Raw genomic sequence first — 18927 nt, 5'->3', positions numbered from 1 at the left:
AGAGGATCACATGTGGCCAGCAATCCCCTGGAGGTTCCCTAGTTTTTCATCCCCCACTACACTCAAGAGCTAGGCAAGCTGCTGAAACAGGCAAGAAGGAACACGCCACGGTGTGTGTGTCTTGTGGTCCTGGCACCCTTGTCAAGTATTGACCGAAACCTGAAACACGACGTTTAAAGTGATGAATGCAATAGAGTCTACTTGTGTAACAAAACTGTAGAAACACATGCTAGGTTAGGGTACATTATAATCATCTGAAGCACAGGATAACCAAGAAGCAAAACTCCATTCTGGTACAACCACCCAATCTCTAGAAAAAATAAAGGAAATGATACGATATGAGCTTTTCTGATCAGAAGACTCAATGAAATGAGAGGGGTGGTGATACAAATCCACGTGATTTTTCAAGTCTTTCTTGCAGACGGACATGACGATGACCAGGTTTGTGCTGCAAATGAGCCAGCACAATGTGGCTACTGCTCTGACTGTTCTCAGATGAATGTTTATACAAAATAATATCTTATCTTCATTTAGTTTATAAACATACACAGTGCTGTCCCTTTCAAATTAAGGAAAAAAAAAAACCACACACGAATACTGCAAAGTAGCAAAATACAAAGGAAAAAAAAGCTACTTTTGGTTTTGGCAACATTAAAAAAAAAGAAATATAAAAAGCAATGTGGCATTGGTCCCTATTTGTTTAAAAAAAAGTACTTGGGCACGACACTGAATCAGAATTGGTTGGTTTTCTAAAATTCAGAATATCTGGGATTTTAAAAGTAGCACTTTCGTCTTTTAAAAGTTCAACAAGTCACGTATAACACTTAAAACATCAAAAAAGCTTTCTGATAAAAAGCTCAGCTTTTGAATCACATTTTGTTTCTGCAAATTTGGGAGACGAATTGAGTTCTTACTGGAATGTGGCCTATCGCTGGTTGACAAATCTGAAATGAAATGTCTCCAAATGGCAGTGCCTCCCTCTTGCCCTCCCTGGGACCACACCAACAACCAGCTACCGACCGAGTCCTTGCTCCCATTTTGGGGGTGGGGGTGGGCCTTCAGGCGGCGATCTTCGCCATCTGCTGTTCTAACTTGGAAATACGCTCATCTTGATTGCAGATTGTGTCTTTTATAGATTTGATCTCTTTTAAAATCTCATCCAACTTGGCTTCATTTTGCTAAAGAAACAAAAAAGGAGGGAGGGGAAGAGGGTGACTACAAAGCAGCAAAAAAAGGTCAATGCAGTTAAGAATTTATAGGGCGTAAAGGGGAATTTTCCATTTGGGAAGTGGCAAGCCAGAGGCTCCAGGTTGGGCCTTAGGAGAAGGTAGTTCATGATGGTCCGTCCATCTGACGCCCCCAGCAAAACAACTGTATCACAGTACTGCTTGGTACTGTGCACTGGCCTGGACAGACCCTCAGGACACAATTCAACTGCACGACAAGACTGACTCCTCCTAGGCCACCCTAAATCCCAACCACCCCATCATACAAGTCCACAGGAGTGACTTCTACACACCAGGGCAAGGGGAGGCCTCCCAGGGGCCCCCTGGGAGCCAAATCCCTTGCCCTGCTTGCTACCTCTTCTAAACAGGCGGAGCTCTCCCCCGTGGAGCTGACTCCTTTGGAAACCTCAGTCAGCCACCCAAGTCCGTGGTGCCACACTCACGGCCAAAATGCCAGCTCCTCCAGGCCCTCTGCCCCTTTGGTCTGCTTCCTTTCCCACTGACAATTCGCTGTCCTCCCCTCTGGCTCCCTGGAACTCTGTTCCACAGCGCCAGCTGCCCATCTCCTCTCCTCCCTGGCTTCCCAGCAGCAGCACTCTCCAGTGGCCTAACAGGGCTTCAGCGTCAGCCTTCAGCGTCGCTGCTCCACTTAAATGATTATGGCCACGATGTACAAGATCACCTGCGTTGCTAAGTCCCACTCACGGCGACATCGGAACCCACTGACCACTGCGTCCTTCCCAGGACCTTCTCTTCCTGGCACCTGTGACCCCACGCCCTCATGTTTCATTTCTGCCCAAGTCAGAGATGGGTATACACAGTTAAGAAAAATCCAAAGGGCTCCTGTTTACTTGGAGACAGCAGTAGGCCATATTCTAGCCCAGTCATTATAAAAGAGAGCTAAAAGAGCCAAACGTGGCCACAAAGTCAAGTGACCGAGGAGCTTTGTACAAACAGTACCTCTTATTATTTACGGAAAGCCCCGTCTGTCCACAGTTGGGACAGCACTCGCGGTGCCCAGGATGGGAAGGAGCTTGTAAGAGAACCCGGCCCAAGCCAGCCAGGCATACCCCTCCAACCTTCTGTAGTCCTTACCACGCTGGTCGTGTCTGAGGTTTTCTTGGGGATGTTGATCAGGTCGCACTTCTTGTTTGCAGTGGGCTTGCTATCCAGAATGTTCTTCTTGACTACCTTGAGATCCCTGTTTTTGCCTGGAATGTAGCCGTGCTTCAAAGAGATGAGAATTGGATCTGCATTTTTCCCCTCAAACCACTCTTCTGCCTCCAGTGCTGCTTCGGGCCCCGCTGTGTCAGGATACAGGTCATCTTGGAAAAGGTCCGACTACAAGAGGCATTTTGGGAAACCCTTAGGTGAGAAAGAAGAAAGTTCTGGGATTTTAAAAAATTTTTTAAAAAGTGGATTGCCTAGAGAACTGGGTGCTTACCTTCCTGGGAACAGTCATGATAATAGGCTCACACTTTCTCTCATGAAGTTTGAAGAATCTTCAAAGGAGAAATAAAGGCAAAGTTGCATTAAGTGAAACAGGAGGCCACGTAACAAACAGGCTTACTGATAACCATTTTTCTACAACGCTGTATGGGATATGAAATGCTCTGCCCATCACGCCAGCTGCCCGCCCTGGGGAGTAGGGAGGACTAGCATTCCCAGTGTACAGATGAGGAAATGGAAGCCAAGAGTAGCTACACTAGGAAATGAAGAACTGGAGACAAGAACCAGGAGTACGGGTCTATGCGTTATGGTGACGGTCAAATTCCAATTATCTGGGGGCAGATGGACTGTGGTGGAAATGATACCACTACCGAAAATGATTCATTTGTGAAAAGTTACCAGGTCAACAACAAACAGGAGAAAACAAACACTGACATATCAAATCTGATTTGGAGGACAGGTATTCCGACAACCTGAGGTGGTCAAACACATGTAAGGCACAATGTTTAAAAAGTGAAAGAAAACATTCCTAGGAATTAAAACTTTGGCAGCTAAGCAAACCACATCATACTTAACACTCAAAAAGTTGACATTATCCCAAAGAACAGGAACATAAAGCATGAAGCCTCTACAGTCAGCGCAGTGGAGACAATCTGGGTTTGACTTCCAGCTCAACTGCCACCTGAGCGTGTGACCACCTCACCGAGCCTCAAGTTCCTCATGCACAAAGTGGGGGACAAACGGCACCGACTCACAGGGATGGTAGTTGAGGTAAAAGAGGAAATCCACACAGCATGTTATTCAGTGTGCCTGCCATATGATGAAAGCCCACGAAAGGATAAGTGGGATGGGTCCTGAATAACTGTGCTTATGGTCTTTTAGACTTTTAGGTGACAGTAAAATAAACATGTGTTCCCCAGTATTGGCTGTAATCTTAAATTCAGATTCAATGTATTTTGAACTCCATTTTGATTGGTTTGGTTTAAACCACAATTTTGAATGATCTGGGACGGCTTCCCTTCATGGCTTCAGCACCAGAGAGTTAAATGTATTTTTTAAAAACCCACAGCGATTCATATAAAAAAGGTCTTAAAATTTGTCTTATTTTGCTTTTTAAAGCGACGTCAGTTAATGGTGTGACCAGAAGAACACACTCAGACCAGTGTCCATGGAAACGCAGTGAGTATTACACAGTGTGTCCAATCACGCCTGACTACACGATGCCACTCATTCTGTTGTTTAAAACGGCCAGTGGTCAGTCCGTCTCACTGAGTATCTTCTGTTGACTAGGACGAGAAAAGAACCAGCCCCTCAGGAAGCCCACCACTATTATGGAATATACATTTCTTAAAAATCCAGGGTAGTACAAAGAGGCAGGAATTGTACAACGTAGCGAACTTCCCAAATCAAGCGAACCCAACACCCCACTGAACACCTCTGGCTTCTCTACTTTAGAATCTGTGGGGTCTGCAGTTCGGCTTGGAACCCAGTTTGTCCCCCTGCAGGGCAGGAAAAGCATCCCTTACTTCCCTCCTAGGGACAGGCTCTCCCCTGCTTGCCACACAAGCCACAGCCTCAGCCTGAAGACAAGAGATGAAGGGTTTGCTCTTCAAGTAAGTATGCCACACACCTTGGCTAAGCCACATACCTGCTGCACTTCAAGTTATAGCATCTGAAGAATGGAGAGGGGCATGGTGGTATTAAATGATTTTGAAAGGTTCCTCCCTGCACAAAAACTCCGTGTCTCTAAGCACGGGCAGGAAATGAGACTAGTTCTATACCACACAGGGCAGAAAGGCCTAGGCGTCAGGGAATTGTGTTGCTCTTGTACAACATGGACGGTATAGACAACCTGAATACTTTACGATGCTGATTCTTTACCTGGCAATCTCACATTTGTTAACATCAAGTCCCCTTTTGGGCATGTAACCCATCCCTCTCTGAGGCTCCTTGCTGCTGAATGTGTTGAGGTAGTGGACATACGGGGATTCATCTGTGATCTCAAAATAGCGGATGCTGCTGTCACCCTACAAGAAATCAGAGACAAGTTTGTGTTTAATGTTAACTGAAACACCTGATTTTTTTTTATTTTTTTAAAATTTTATTGGGGAAGGGGAACAGGACTTCATTGGGGAACAGTGTGCACTTCCAGGACTTTTTTCCAAGTCAAGTTGTTGTCCTTTCAGTCTTAGTTGTGGAGGGCGCAGCTCAGCTCCAGTCCAGTTGCCGTTGCTAGTTGCAGGAGGCACAGCCCACCATCCCTTGCGGGAGTCGAACTGGCAACCTTGTGGTTGAGAGGACGCGCTCCAACCAACTGAGGCATCCGGGAGCTCAGTGGCAGCTCAGCTCAAGGTGCCCTGTTCAATCTTAGTTGCAGGGGGCGCAGCCAACCATCCTTTGCGGGACTCGAGGAACCGAACTGGCAACCTTGTGGTTGAGAGCCCACTGGCCCATGTGGGAATCGAACCGGCAGCCTTCGGAGTTATAGGAGCATGGAGCTCTAACCACCTGAGCCACCGAGCCGGCCCCCTGAAACATCTGATTTAAGTGGGTGTCTCTCTCCCCTATAAACCCAGCATTAATTAGGACTCCGCTATGGTGGCTGACCTTTCTCGTCCTCTTGAGAGGCTTGCCTAAAGCATATGATGGTTTCTCTTCCTGGCAGAGCAAGCCTTCACTTACCAAACACTAACATGCCCTTTAAACAGTCATCTCTGCCTCCCACTGAAGGCGCAAATGTTATTCCACAGAGCCCGGACACCAAGTCAGAGTCAAGGCAAAAATGTCAACACCTGTGCCAAAAAACTGCATTGCAATTCAACTTCGACAAACAAACAAAACAAAACAAAGGACTAGGAGAACCACTGCTGAGTTATTTGTTCACTGGCACAGAGCAGTACGTTCAGAAATCTGAGGGCACCAACATCACACAATCAGATAATAAAAAAAAGCAAGATTTTTCTAATCAAGAAACATTAGTGTTAGTATCCTGTAACTTCACAAGGTTTGCGTCTCATTGCAATGCGTAAAATTCTATAATAATTTTGCTTAGAATGGTCAGATTTTCTTGGAGATCTGAAATATATACTAACCTAAGTATAAATAATTGTCACACAGTTATATCAACCTGAACAATGAAGGCAATCCTACCAGGTGGAAAGGATGGATGGCTGGCTGGCTGGAGATAGATAGATTGGTGTGTATCTATATCTATCTCTATCTCTATCTATGTAAAGACATAAATAGCTAGGCAGTATCACACTCTAACAATCCTCTCAGTTCTTGTGATTTCCATTTGTTTCAATGATGTAAATAAATACTTAAAGCAATGGAAAAGAAACTAAACACATACTATTTGTTCTCTGTCCACGAAAAATAATTTTCCATCTAGTGTTGGTAACGTCTGGGTAACAGCTCTTGTTGCTTGTTTTAATGCAATCTATGGCAGCTGTTAATATCTAAAGTTAATATCTGACTTTCAAGGAAACAGACAAGATCTCAGTTTCTAAGTAACTGACCTATAAAAATGTAAAGCAGCTTTGCAGCATGATCAATCAACTATGAAAAGAAGCAAAATATCCTTGGCTGCACTCAGCAAGGAGCATCCTAACAGGCTGGAGGGACTACAGCACTCCCTTTTTATTCATTCATTTATTTCAACTATAAGAATTTCTACGGAAAAGGTAACCTACAAAATACTAATACTGAGGTGACCACCTCAGTAATATGAAGTAATAATATAAAGCCACAACAGTTTACTCAGGCAGAGATCATTAGGCAGAGCAAGGTTTTCTGATTTCAGTGTGGGTATTCCTGTAACAACTGTTACCTCCCGAAACTTTAGTTGGGAGCCACAGGTATTCAAGCCCAGGGCTCTACCACTGAATTCCAGAAACGAGAACCCTCTAGAGAGTCTCTGGGGTGCTCAAAAGCTCCTATCCACAAAGCCCCATTCTCTTTGAGTCCATGGCATGTGGTAGTAAGTACCTAAATGCCAGTCCAGAGCTGTCCAGTAGATTTCAGCATTAGATGTGGCAAACTGGGTTACTCATCCCTGACACCAACTCAGAGAAACCTAAAATCACCAGTCACACAGCACCACGAGGTGCTATCTATGTACTCTTTCTCACTAGAGTGCCCAAGCGAAGATGTCCCGGTCAGCTTTGCCGCAGTACCCTAGTCCAATCCCTTTCAGTCAAAAGTGCTAAACACAGTATGTTATTACCACACAACTGGCAAGTAACCAACAGTCCAACCTCACCTAAAATCATACCCAAATCACCTGTCCTTATTTTCGCTCAAGACACACACACACACACACACACATACACATACACTCGCACACAAACACACACATACACTCGCACACACAGGCAAATTAATTAAAATGACACAACACATGGCCCATCTCCATCTACTAAATCTCTGAAGGATAAACTTTTCTTCTGACAGGATTAGATTTAATACCAAACATGAAAATGACTATTTACCTTTCCACATAAGTAAATGATACTGGTGTCGGGATCATAGAAAGGCAGTAACACCCCATTGCTGGTGTCCATTTCATGAAGAGCAATTGGTTCCTGCATATTTTTCTGAGGAAAAAAAATACATACGTTTATATATATATATATATATATATATATATATATATATACACATATATATATACAGACACACAGACACACATTTTTAAAGAAATTTTTGTAACCTTATTATGTATACATTCTTGTATCCCTCATTATGCTAGCCATGTTCCTAGAATTAGAGTTCGAACAATGTACATATAATATTCACACATGTGAATACTAACAGGGATGATAAATGGGATCCAATCCACTAAAACCGTGTCGATCTGACGACATCATTAATGCACACATCAGTGTGCTTCTATGACAAAGACGAGAATACCCTTCTCCTTTGTGACTTTTTTCTCTTTTAAAAAAGTACTTTTCTTCTTATAAAGTTCATTATACGTGTTCTTTAAAAAGTTAAAAGACACAAGGAAGAACGTAAAAATCGTCCCATACACCATAATCCCAGCGTCCAGTGGGTGGCAGAAACACTGACCATTTTGGTCTATTTCCAAACAACACAGGTTCACACAGATTGGGATCATATCATATGGGTAGTTTAGAATTTCTTTCCCACTTAAGCTAGCATGAATATTTTCCCAGCATGACTATTTTGATTTAGACATTTGATCATATTCTTTATAAAATATAACTAAATTTAGAACTTATTTCTCAAATCTAAAATGCTGGATTCCTTCTGCATTCTTTTTTAAAAATACAGTCAACTCAGACTCCTTGGGAGTACAAAGAATGCATTTTTGAAACGTATTTAGCGATAAGTCTCCAGTGAGGATGAGAACTTGAAGACGTGGGAGCTCGGAAAACTGCAGTAAGAACCGCATCATCTGCGTACCAACCCAGAGACCCACTCAGAAAAGACAGAAAGCTCAAGAGGAAGCCAGTGGAAAGGCTGGGCAGGGGCCTACCGGATTCCAGAGAGCCAGCTGCCGCTCGCTCATGCGGCTGAAACCAGTGGTGAAGACATTGCCATCAGCCAGAAAGATGGCTCTCATGGGTCGTGCGCCTTCGTGTGCTTTCTCCTTCTCCTGGGGAGAGCGAGCAAAGAGGCACGTTACACACATTCAAACTTCAAGAAGGAAGGTGGGGTGGGAGGGTAGGGGCCCATACACTGAACTCAACCACACCCTGCATGCCTTCATGTTAAGTGTGTGTGTGTGTGTGTGTGTGTGTGTGTGTGTGTGTGTGTAGTAATAACCTCCCCGCCCCAGATGAGGAAACAAAATGACACGAAGTGATTTGGCCAAGGTCCTTCAGCAAGTTAGCAAGTGTCAGGACTGGACTTCAAAGCCTCACTCTTCCCACCTTGCCCGGCTGTGAACTCAAGTCCACGCACTGCAAAAATCAGACCCACAAGAGGACTCTGGAAATGTTTGTTTCTCAGGAGGACAATACCTTTGAGGCTGGACATACCCTGCAATTCCCACCAACTTCACAGGGCCGAGAGCCTAGTCTATTACTCTTTCCTCAGCCTCATTTGTTCAGTGAGTGCGCCAGCACCGACCCTTAGAAGATTCTAGTGGAGAAAGGACTTTGCACAAGGCCAAGCGAGTCCCCAGGGCGCAATGAGCACCAGCTACGACTGCCATCCAACTCACTCTTGAGAAGCCATACTGCCAAAGAACGAGCACGTCTCAGAGAAGGGCGATTTAGGACCTCAGAGTGGAGCTGACGTAAAGTGCTCCTGGATTCAACACCTGCGGTTTCAACCCTGACTCAAGTCGCAAAACATCCATCTTTTGTCGTGATATGTGATTTTGTGGAGGCCGAGTTTGGGTGGCAGAGATTGACACTGAGCTGATGCGAGAACCTGCTGTATCTCTGGGAGGTACTTTAACAGGCATTTTGGCAACAGGGTGGGAATCAATGAATCAACATTCCGTACAAAGCCAGGAGTGCCATGAACTGTATGGGTTAGCTGATCTGGACTTGTCAACTTTTAAGGACTCTAGTGAACTGATAAAAACTTTGTTTCTTCATGAAAAATGGTCACCAAGTGAGAGATGAGACGTGGGTAGAAGCTGGAAATATACAACTCTGAAGAGAAACATGACTGGGAAACAGAAGCCTGTACAAGCCTTTTCTGATTCACAGATGTTTGCACACAGCCGAGGTCCTCTGGCCAGTAGCACAGCCTCTGCAGCCTGCCTTGAAAAGCAGAAAGTTCACTCACTGAAGTGCTACACATACTGGGGTTTTTGTCTGAAGAATACTTACAGCAACAATCTCTTGTTTCCTAGGATCAATTACTCTCACTTTCTTGTCTTTGGAAGCCGTGCAGATCAGACTGCCATTCCGGTTCCAGCTGACATTGTAAATCATGTCGGAATGCATGTCGTCCAAGTTTATCAGGGCTTCCCCGGTCCCCACGTTCCAGATGATGATGGCGTTATCACAGCCTGAGAGCAAGCACAACCACACCCCCCACTCATTAGAACACCTTTACCATACGTTTGGGAAGACTACAAACACAGGATATATAGACATGCATTGAAAGGAAGGTGCTACTACTTACTGGGAGTTAAAAACTGAAGCAACAAAGAAAAAAAATTGTATAAAAGAAATCAGTGTTAAAGAAAATAAATAGTTTGTTAAGTTTGGGTTCATATGAAACAACAACGAACCAAAACAAAGAACCACAAAAAAAAGAATCGTTGTGTTTTTTTAAGAGATAACTGGGCTCGTGGACCCCAAGCAATCGTCAGTTTCTTTTTCTAGTAACACAAACATCGGAACGAATACAGCTTGCTTCTTTTCCAGAGGAACTAAAGATAAAGAGCTTAAAGAACTGTTTAGGACACTCAACAAAAACAGTGGACGGCAGGTTATTCAAATCAATGATGCTGTACAACAGGGTCTTGTATTAAAGCAGGCAAATTACAGGAAGTGGAAGGGAAATGCAAGAACTGGTCTAACCATGCAGATCTTTATCTTTAAAAGGGGAGAAAAAAATAGGTCAAGACTGACCTGATTTGAGAAGCCCAAATTGTAATGAAGTAGGCATGTGGATTCAGAAACTCATCTCCAAAGAGGCCCCATGTTGACTCAGAGACAACCCCTCAATCCATCAACTCTATCCTTCCTTCAGGGGTCTGCCCCAAGTCCCTGAGGCCCTTTTAAAAAGAGGCATCATTTGTTGCTTCCAGGACATTAGTTCAAGGATGAAGCACAATAAGGGAGGGACCTCCTGAAGGTGAATTCTTGCCAATAAACCAATTTTGCAAGCACTTTAGAAAAATTATACACTAATTAATATCCAGGACACCTAAGTTACCTAAGAGTGAGAAGTAGAAAATGGATGAAAAAAACTGCACAACAGTATGAAAGGGTGGAGTGGAACTCTGGGAGAGCGACATGACCCTTCCTCTGGCTTGTTCATCACAGGCACACAGGTAACTTCAGCTACCGCGGATGGATCATGTAGTCTTAAAATATGCAGAACGCTGCGTCAACCATTCCCTTTGCCTGTAATGGGGAGCATGGCATCAGTCCGTTGATGATATCCTATGTTTGACCTCGATGAGAAGGGGAGAAGGAAATTTTCCATGATGGAATTCCAGCTTTGGAATTGTTTTCTCTCCTTATCAGACTGAGGTACTTTGTAGAACATTGGAAGGGTTCCCAAGTATAGTCAATTGTGATTTAAAACAAAAAGAGAATCCTTAGAAAGGCTAATTCAGGAGTGCCTGTTTCCTAACTTAAATTCTGAGACCTTTTCTTTTTGGTTTTGTTGTTCTTTTTACTATTGTTGATCATCAGAAAGAGAGAGAGAGAGAGAGAGAGAGAGAGAGAGAGAGAGAGAGAGAGAGAGACCTACATAATGCCTTTTTTGAAAAGCAGCCCTTGGTTTCAGTAGGTACCTGGCATTAAACTTTTTATTTAACTCACTGTATCATAAATATCCTTTATTCTCAGTTAAAAACTAAACTGCTGCCTTCTTTTTACCAGTGAAGGGAAAGATCCTTAAAATTCTACCATTAACATCAGTACTCCTTTTCTTATAAACCAATTTTATTAGGGTGTAATTTACACACAGCACAGTGCACCCATCTGAAGTATACATTTATTAAGTTTTGACAAGTGTGTATATTTATATAGCCACCACCATAATCATGACATAGAACATTTCCATCATCCCGACAAAGCTCCCTCGTGCCTTTTGTATTGCTTCTATAAAAGAAAATAAAAATCTCAAACTTTAGACAAGAAACAGATTTCTGCAAGATAAAATTCGGAAACTACTCAAGTGGGAAACCAGTAAGAACGCCTTAGTCACAAAGGCTCACTGCAGTGCTGTTTACCAGCGAAAAGTCAGAAACAACCTCAATGTCCACAAACAAGGGACTGATTTTTTTTAAAAACTGAGGTATCCAAATAATGGACTATTCATGGAGCCATTAGAAATATCATAGAAGAACATTTAATGGCACATGTAAAAGTGCCGCTAAGTGCAGAAAGCAGGTCATATGCAAAGTGTCTGAACCCGTCTTCATGTGTAAAACCATTTATGTATGTGCACAGAAATATTTTCTGAAAAGAAAACACCAAAATGGTAATGAAGTTCCCTCCGGGTGGGAGGATTACAAGTGATTTGTATTTTCTTCCTTTTGTTTATATGTATTCTATATAACATTCATGTACTACTTGTATTGAAGAGAAAAACACAAGTAGTTTTTAAAAGGAAGAAGGATATTTGCTTAAGAGGATTACCCCAAAGTTGGCAGCAACTCCAGAGCTGGAACCAGGGGTCCTGGCTCCCCCCGACCTGTTTCCCTTCTACTATATCAGGAATAACTAAAACTGTGGCCCATAGAGGGTCCTAGTAGAAACCATGAATCTGCTGAAATTACAGGCAATTAAGTATGTATCTGTTCATTCTTCTAAGCAGGAGTCTATAGCTTCCATCAGCCTGTCAAAGTCTACACACACATGCACACACGCACGTGAGCATATGGGTTGGGGATCCATTGCATCTCAGCACCATAGATTCCTAATGATCTGCTTTCAAACTGTATAGCACACAATCAAACGCATTTGCTGCTCCCCTCCACACAAAAAGGATGTATGAGGTGATGGCAAGGGGAAAGGAGAGGAACTGCTTAGCTCCTACCTGCGCTAAGAAGCACGTTGCGGGCTGTTGGGTGCCAGGCCACGATGCCAACTCTCTTTGAGTGACCTTCTAAAATCACCACAGGTTCGGTCAGGGAAAGGGTGAGTCCATTTTCTGGGATCTGCCATACCTGTTAGAAAAGGAAGAAAGATGATCCATATGAAAGCGATCACCTTTCATTATCACATTTACTGTGACCACCCAGTTTGAAGACTTGCGCTGCATAAACAGAACACGTGCTGGTCTTTGGATGAAATGCTGAACATTGTGAAATGACTATATATAGTCGTTCTTAAATATAACAGGATATTCAAGATTGGAATATCCATTAGGCCTACAAAATGTTACCTCTCCACTTTTATTTATTAGTTAAGATTTTATTCAAATTCCCTTAAGTTCAAAACTCTCCATTTAGAAGCATGCAAAAAAAAGTTGAAAGACAAATACAAAATGATGGAAGCAACCATGAAAACCAGTAGTGGGGTGAGATTCCCTAGCTAAGTCCATGGTTCCTAAGGGGAGAGCAAACTCCACCCACCAATGACTCTTGGGGGATTTTGCAGTTTATAAGATACCATATTTTCTGTAATTTTACATTTGGAAAATAAAAATATACCTAATAGTTTTGCAACATGTACCGTAGAAGACAAATTTTACAACAAAAGAAGTAGATAAGGTGGACCCCGTCAAAATTTAAAACTTTTGTGTTTCAAAGGATACTAACAAGAAAGGGAAAGACAATCACAGAACGGGACAAAAGAGTCTGCAAGTCATATCTGATAAGGAACATTTATCTAGAACACATAAAGAACTCTTACAACTCAATAACAGGAAAACAACCCAATTTTTAAAACTGGCAAGGAACCTAAAGAGATATTTCTTCAAGGAAGATTTCCAAATGTCAAAAGAGCACATGAAAAGATGCTCAACATTATTAGTCATTAGGGAAATGCTGAACAAAACCACGATAAAACATCACACCCAATAAGAAGATGGAATCAAAAAGATTAACAAGTAAGTACTGGTGAGGATGTGGAAAAATCTGAGCCCTCTTACACCGCCGACAGGAATGTAAAATTGTACAGCCACTTTGGAAAACAGTCTGGAAGGTCCTCACACGATTAAGCATAGTTATCACGTGACCCAGCAATACCACTCCTAGATATCTACCCAAGAGAAATGAAAATATATGTCCACACAAAAACTTGGGACACACAAATGTTCATAGCAGCATTATCCGTAACAGCCAAAGACGGAAACACCAAATGTCCAGCAACTGATAAATGGATAAACAAAATGTGATACATCTGTACAATGGAATACTATGTCCATAAAAAGGAATGAAGTCCTGATACACGCTACAACATGGACAAAGCCTGAAAGTATTATGCTACATAAAAGAAGCCAGTCACAAAAGACCGGATATGGTAGGACTACGTGTATACGAAATGTCTAGAATAAGAAAATACATAGCGACAGAAAGTAGACGAGTGGTTGCTTATGGTGGGGGTCTAGGGAACTGGTGAGAGCTGAAGAACACAGGAAAATAATATAAAGAACAAGAAACTTTAACAATGGAAGACCTGGTTTTAAAAGACTAAGAAACACCCTCTAAAAAAAAGGAGACTGAGTCATGGCCAAGCTGAATAGCACCAAGAAGCCTGTAGAAAACCAGATATTAAGTACTATTTAAGTTTGTGAAAAGGTTTAATTATCTTCTTAATATATGAAGATATATAATTTACCACCAAAAAACTTTTAAGGAAGTAGTTCATGAAAAATTAGAACTTGCCAGTGAAAAACCATGCTGAACAGTGCAACAAGTGAGAAACAGAATTTTCCTTTGTTGGGGATTTTTAAGGAGACAAACAACTGTCTGTTTTCAATTGCTTAGTGGAAGGCAGAGATCTGAATTAGATGAGTGTTTAAGGTTCAGCTCAGTTCTGTTGTCCTGCAAATAATCAGAACAAAAAGTCTGCCATCCTGAAGCGTGGAAAAAGTGATGAGTTAAGTGACCATTCATTTTTATAGCTAAATGCTGCCCCACCTAAATAGAACCCCTTACGCAAATCATGGCAAAATAAATGTGGCTTTTCAAGGCCCAAGTTTAGGGTGTCACCTAATTTCCCCTGAACCCCCACCAGTCAGCAAATTTTAAACAAGGCAGATGTAAACAAGCCTGGAAGGCAAACAGAAAACCTGCCTCGCCTCTCTCTAACCCTCACCCAGACCTCAGCCTCTCCCCTGGGAGAATGAGGGCTCTGCTCCCCGGCCCCAGCCGCCCAGCACTATATACTCGTATGCTTTTATCCTGATGTGCACTATTTTTACTCGGGGATTATGATTAGTAAAACAGCTCCAAATTGAACTTAACTATCTGACTATTAAGGAAGGCTGAAATTTTGAACCAAAAGAACAGAAAATGATGACTGATTTGATCAAAGCATGAAGTCGGCAGAGAAACAATCATGAAATGAGGCTTTAGTGACTCAACAGGAAATGCATTTTACCAGATGAATTCTGACCCACGCTTAGAGTGGTAATACTACCTGCCACCTCCAGATGGCACTATAACCATGGGCTGCTGGGTTTTCTTGCAAGAATCGAAAAACCTCTGTGATTTGACCACGATTGAATACATGGTGCGTTTTCTAAGTCCCTAACGAGGTGTGGAGGGAGAACAGGCTTTGGGCATAATAGCATTTCCAGGCTTCACTATTAGGGCGGATACAGACCTCACAATGGGACTTCGCCTGTCCCTTTCTCGAGCTTCCTCATCCATCTCGTTGGATTGCCAGGAAATTTTAATGATGGAGCTAAACATTCATAATTTTTAAATAAGGAAACTCTGTTCCTTCTTTATGTCACTTTCGGCAGTCAATGGTTCCTTCAACTAGGTTTACGCATTTAACACAGGCACCTAACCCATTTTACTACCTTGGTGACCCATTCATGTGACACGTTTCTTGAGTAGCTACTATAAGGCAGGTCCATTACCAGGCAAGAGGGGAAAGGGTTATGTAACCCAGGCCACGCGCTCGAGGAGTTTACTGCCTGACAGAAAGCAGAGACTTCTATGAGCCTGAAAAACCCAAGGAAGCAAAGACAAGGGGTGTGATACAGAGGTTTGGAGCATGGTCTCTGGAGCCAAACAGACGCTGGTTCAATTCCTGCCCAGGCCACTTACTGTGACGGTCCTGGGCAAACAACTCAACATCTCTGTGCACAGAGGCCAACACCAGTACTAGACTTCCTAGGACTGCTGTCAGGATGAGATGAGTCAGTAAGGCCCTTAGAATGGTGCTGGCGTACAATCGGTGCCCCCCAAATGTAGAGACAGTACAGTGCAGTGGTTAAGAACATGGGCTCCCGAACCAGGACAGACTGTTCAATTCCTGACTCAGCCATGTATCAGCTGTATGATCTTGGGGACGTTCACCTACCCTTTCTGGGCCTCAAGTTTCCTCAACTAGAAAATGGGAAGAATAATGAACCTGCCCTCACTGGGTGGCTTTGAGGACCAATGGGTAATACGAGTCTAAAGCGTTGAGAATAACGCCTGGCATAAGGCAGGCTCTGCATAAACGTTAGCTATTGTTCTTACTTGTATTAAATACAAGGACGCCACACTGTGAATGTAACCAAGGCTATGCTGGTCCAAGCCGAGCGCTAAATGAAAATACAAATGTCACAAGGTTACCTTCTTGCTGTCCAAGTTTTGTATGCCCAGGAAGGGTCCCTAGGGTGACCACCTCTAAGGATGAACAGGAGTAAGGTGACAGGGGGAAGAAGGAAGGAAGGGAGGGGATGAGGAAGGAAGGAAGTCAAGTATCAAGTTTCAAAATAAGAAACCCAGATGAAGATAGCAATTTTCTAAAAAGTGGATGCCCCCTAGAGGCTGGCTGAGAGGTTGACAGGGGAAAGGACAGTAAAAGGGAACAGAGAGACATGAGGCCTTACTTACAGTGGGAGGAGAAAGGGACTGGGAAAGCCTGTGAAATTAAATAAAAAGACAATGGAACTCTTGCCTCTGCTGGCAAATAGAGGTGGTGCTGTTCTCCATTGCGGACTGTGGAAAAGAGCCAGCAGAGCTGTCAGTCCTTCCCCACGAAGCACACACACCCCTCGGTGGGAGCTCACTGGCCCCAACCACCGCCCTGTCATTATGTGCCTCTGCCCATGTTAGGGCTGTCTGCTGCTTCCGGGCAATGGCCTTCCAGTTTAAACGGAAGAGGTCTTGCCTCCTGCAGCACCAGGACAGCAAAGAGCAGAAGCGCCACTCGATACATGCTTAGTATTCTTGTGTGTAACCTGGGCCGCAGCCTGCTGTGGCAGCAAGGACGCTGGCCTGGTTGTCAGAAGACAGGGACTCCCCATGTGAGCTGGGACGCTAACCGGCCAAGTTAGCATTCAGAAGGGCATTCATTTCTGGGAGCCTCAATTTCCTCATTTGATACTGGGGAAAGCATCAGCTCTGCTTGCTCAGGGGTTACTGGAAAGGTCAAATGAGCTAAAGCATTTTGCCCACCCAAGCACCACCCTAATGTGAAATACTGAAAATAGGGTGACCTTTGACAAAATGTCACTCTCGGGGCCTGTGTTTCCTAAGGTGCAAAATGGGGCAGACTCCTGCCTTCCTGTGCTGCCACAATGATTCGATATAATCATGCACATAAAAGCTTAAAATCAGCACTTGGCCAAAAAACAGTGCCTACTGTACGTTCATGATTATTTTTCTTGCTGTTACCATGTGACCACTATGAGCCCCTGTATTTTGAAGTCTGAACATCGCGATTTCTTAGGATGAGTCTTGTCTTCAAATTAATTCAGCACAGTACTGAAATATCTCCTTTATGGCCAAGATGTCACGTGAATGACGGCTCTGGTTCACACCCAGGCTGATTAGTGCAAGTGAGAATAACTGATCTCTAGGCAGGTGTGGTAGACTCTCTCTGCTCCGGGCCACCGGCTAGTATTCTAATACCAATCAGCTTTTTCAAAACCATATGCAGTGCATAGAGAGGCAAACAGGCATCAAACGTCCTCCGTTGTGCCCAGAGTGGGCGTCTCAGCCTGGCAGGGACGACGAGCTTTCCCCCCTCCACTTGATTTCGTTTTTGTTTTTTAAATAATACTGTGTGTTCCTGAAATTTTCTCTTTGGACAATATATTACTATGGCAATGTTTTTGTTTTGTTTTGAAAGAAAAGGGGAAAAAATGTAATCAGTCCCAAGGGCTTCCAGATGAAAAAGTGAATCAATCCGTGAAAACCCACTGTGGTGCTGGAAAAAAACAACTTTAAGCCCATGTGCAGGAACTGCTGTATCACTGGCGTCCTTTTCACATGTGAAATTCTGAATATGGAAAAAGGACAGCTCAAGAGAACATTTCCGACAAGCAAAGAGGAAAATTAAGAAATGTGGGTTCCTCTCAAGTAGTAATTTTAAAGTGCACTTTGGTCGATGATTTTACTTCTCAAACACAGTGCCAATTTAAAGTGAACACAAAGTGTTTCCAGACACTGCTTCCCTATTTTAATCACCCGTCATGAACTTGCTACTGGGCTAGGCACTAGCGTTACAGCCACAAAAAGGAATCTTCCCCCCAAAAGCCACATTTTTTCAGATGCTAAGGAAACCAATTCCAAAGGGGAAATGAAGGAAAGAGATGATCTTGAGAGACAGGGAGAGGCTTCCAGCTTCTGCAGCAGCTGCAGAGCAGCACAATCCCCTGCCGAAGCCGTGGATCCAACTCCCAAGGGCAAGGATGCAGAAAGTCAGGATGTTCCTAAATGAACCGTGACGCGGAGAACAGTATTAGTTTGGGGAAAAATCAAGAACTGAGAGCTGGGTTCTGATTTGCCAAGGCTGTAATACCCACTGGCAAATGGCCCAGATGCAATCTGTACAAAATGGAAATTACGTGAAGTCCTGCTGAAGGGCTGAGAGACACAGGAACCCTGAGGAACGCGCTGGCGTCACCAACTACACCACCACTTCCATTCTGACGTATTTCTGTATTAGACGAAAACTGTATTAGGAAAATTTACAACAGAGGCAAAAATGTGTCAGATAGGGAGCTTCTTTTTGCTGATTTCCACAGGAGTGTAAGACTGATTTGGGAGAAGGGGAAAGTGCCCATTTCAACTTAATTCCTTGAGACTGTTCAGAACATCTAGATAGAGACATGTAAGACTCCTGTTCTGCCTGAAAGATCTTACCCTTGCCCAGACTCTGCAAGAAACAGGTATGCAAACCCACTCTCTAGAATTAGTGCTTGACTACTACAACCTGAATACGTGTAAGGGACAGTGTTGAATTAACATTGTTCACAAAACTTAACTTGGCTGCTCTTTGTATTAGTTAAAGCACTATTATTTTCTTGGAGCTAAAATTTTCCCAATTGAAATACTAGTAGCCACAACCTCTAAAGTTCTCTATGAGAAGGTATTATTGGAGGAAAAAATATAACTCACAGTACCAAAAATATGGATAACTTAGGAGCAGAGTATAGTTTCTGGGAGGAGGTTTTATATAATTGCTATTTGCTG

General features: G+C 43.3%; 1 protein-coding gene across 1 annotated transcript in view; it reads right to left on the bottom strand.

Moving 5' to 3' along the window:
• Positions 1-232: 232 nt before the first annotated feature.
• Positions 233-18927, bottom strand: part of CORO1C (coronin 1C) — a 73212-nt gene continuing 54517 nt past the window's right edge. The window contains exons 4-11 of the mRNA XM_033097990.1: positions 12378-12507; positions 9485-9666; positions 8176-8295; positions 7166-7270; positions 4557-4702; positions 2671-2728; positions 2322-2567; positions 233-1178 (exon numbers count right to left, since the gene is read on the bottom strand). Coding sequence (XP_032953881.1) covers positions 1059-1178; positions 2322-2567; positions 2671-2728; positions 4557-4702; positions 7166-7270; positions 8176-8295; positions 9485-9666; positions 12378-12507 — 1107 coding nt within the window. The 3' untranslated portion in view covers positions 233-1058. The remainder of the gene's footprint in view (positions 1179-2321; positions 2568-2670; positions 2729-4556; positions 4703-7165; positions 7271-8175; positions 8296-9484; positions 9667-12377; positions 12508-18927) is intronic.

Source organism: Rhinolophus ferrumequinum, chromosome 25 (assembly GCF_004115265.2).
Source record: "Rhinolophus ferrumequinum isolate MPI-CBG mRhiFer1 chromosome 25, mRhiFer1_v1.p, whole genome shotgun sequence".
Lineage (NCBI taxonomy): Eukaryota > Metazoa > Chordata > Mammalia > Chiroptera > Rhinolophidae > Rhinolophus > Rhinolophus ferrumequinum.
The sequence above is the reverse complement of the archived record's forward strand: the minus strand, read 5'-3'. Positions and strand labels throughout refer to the sequence as shown.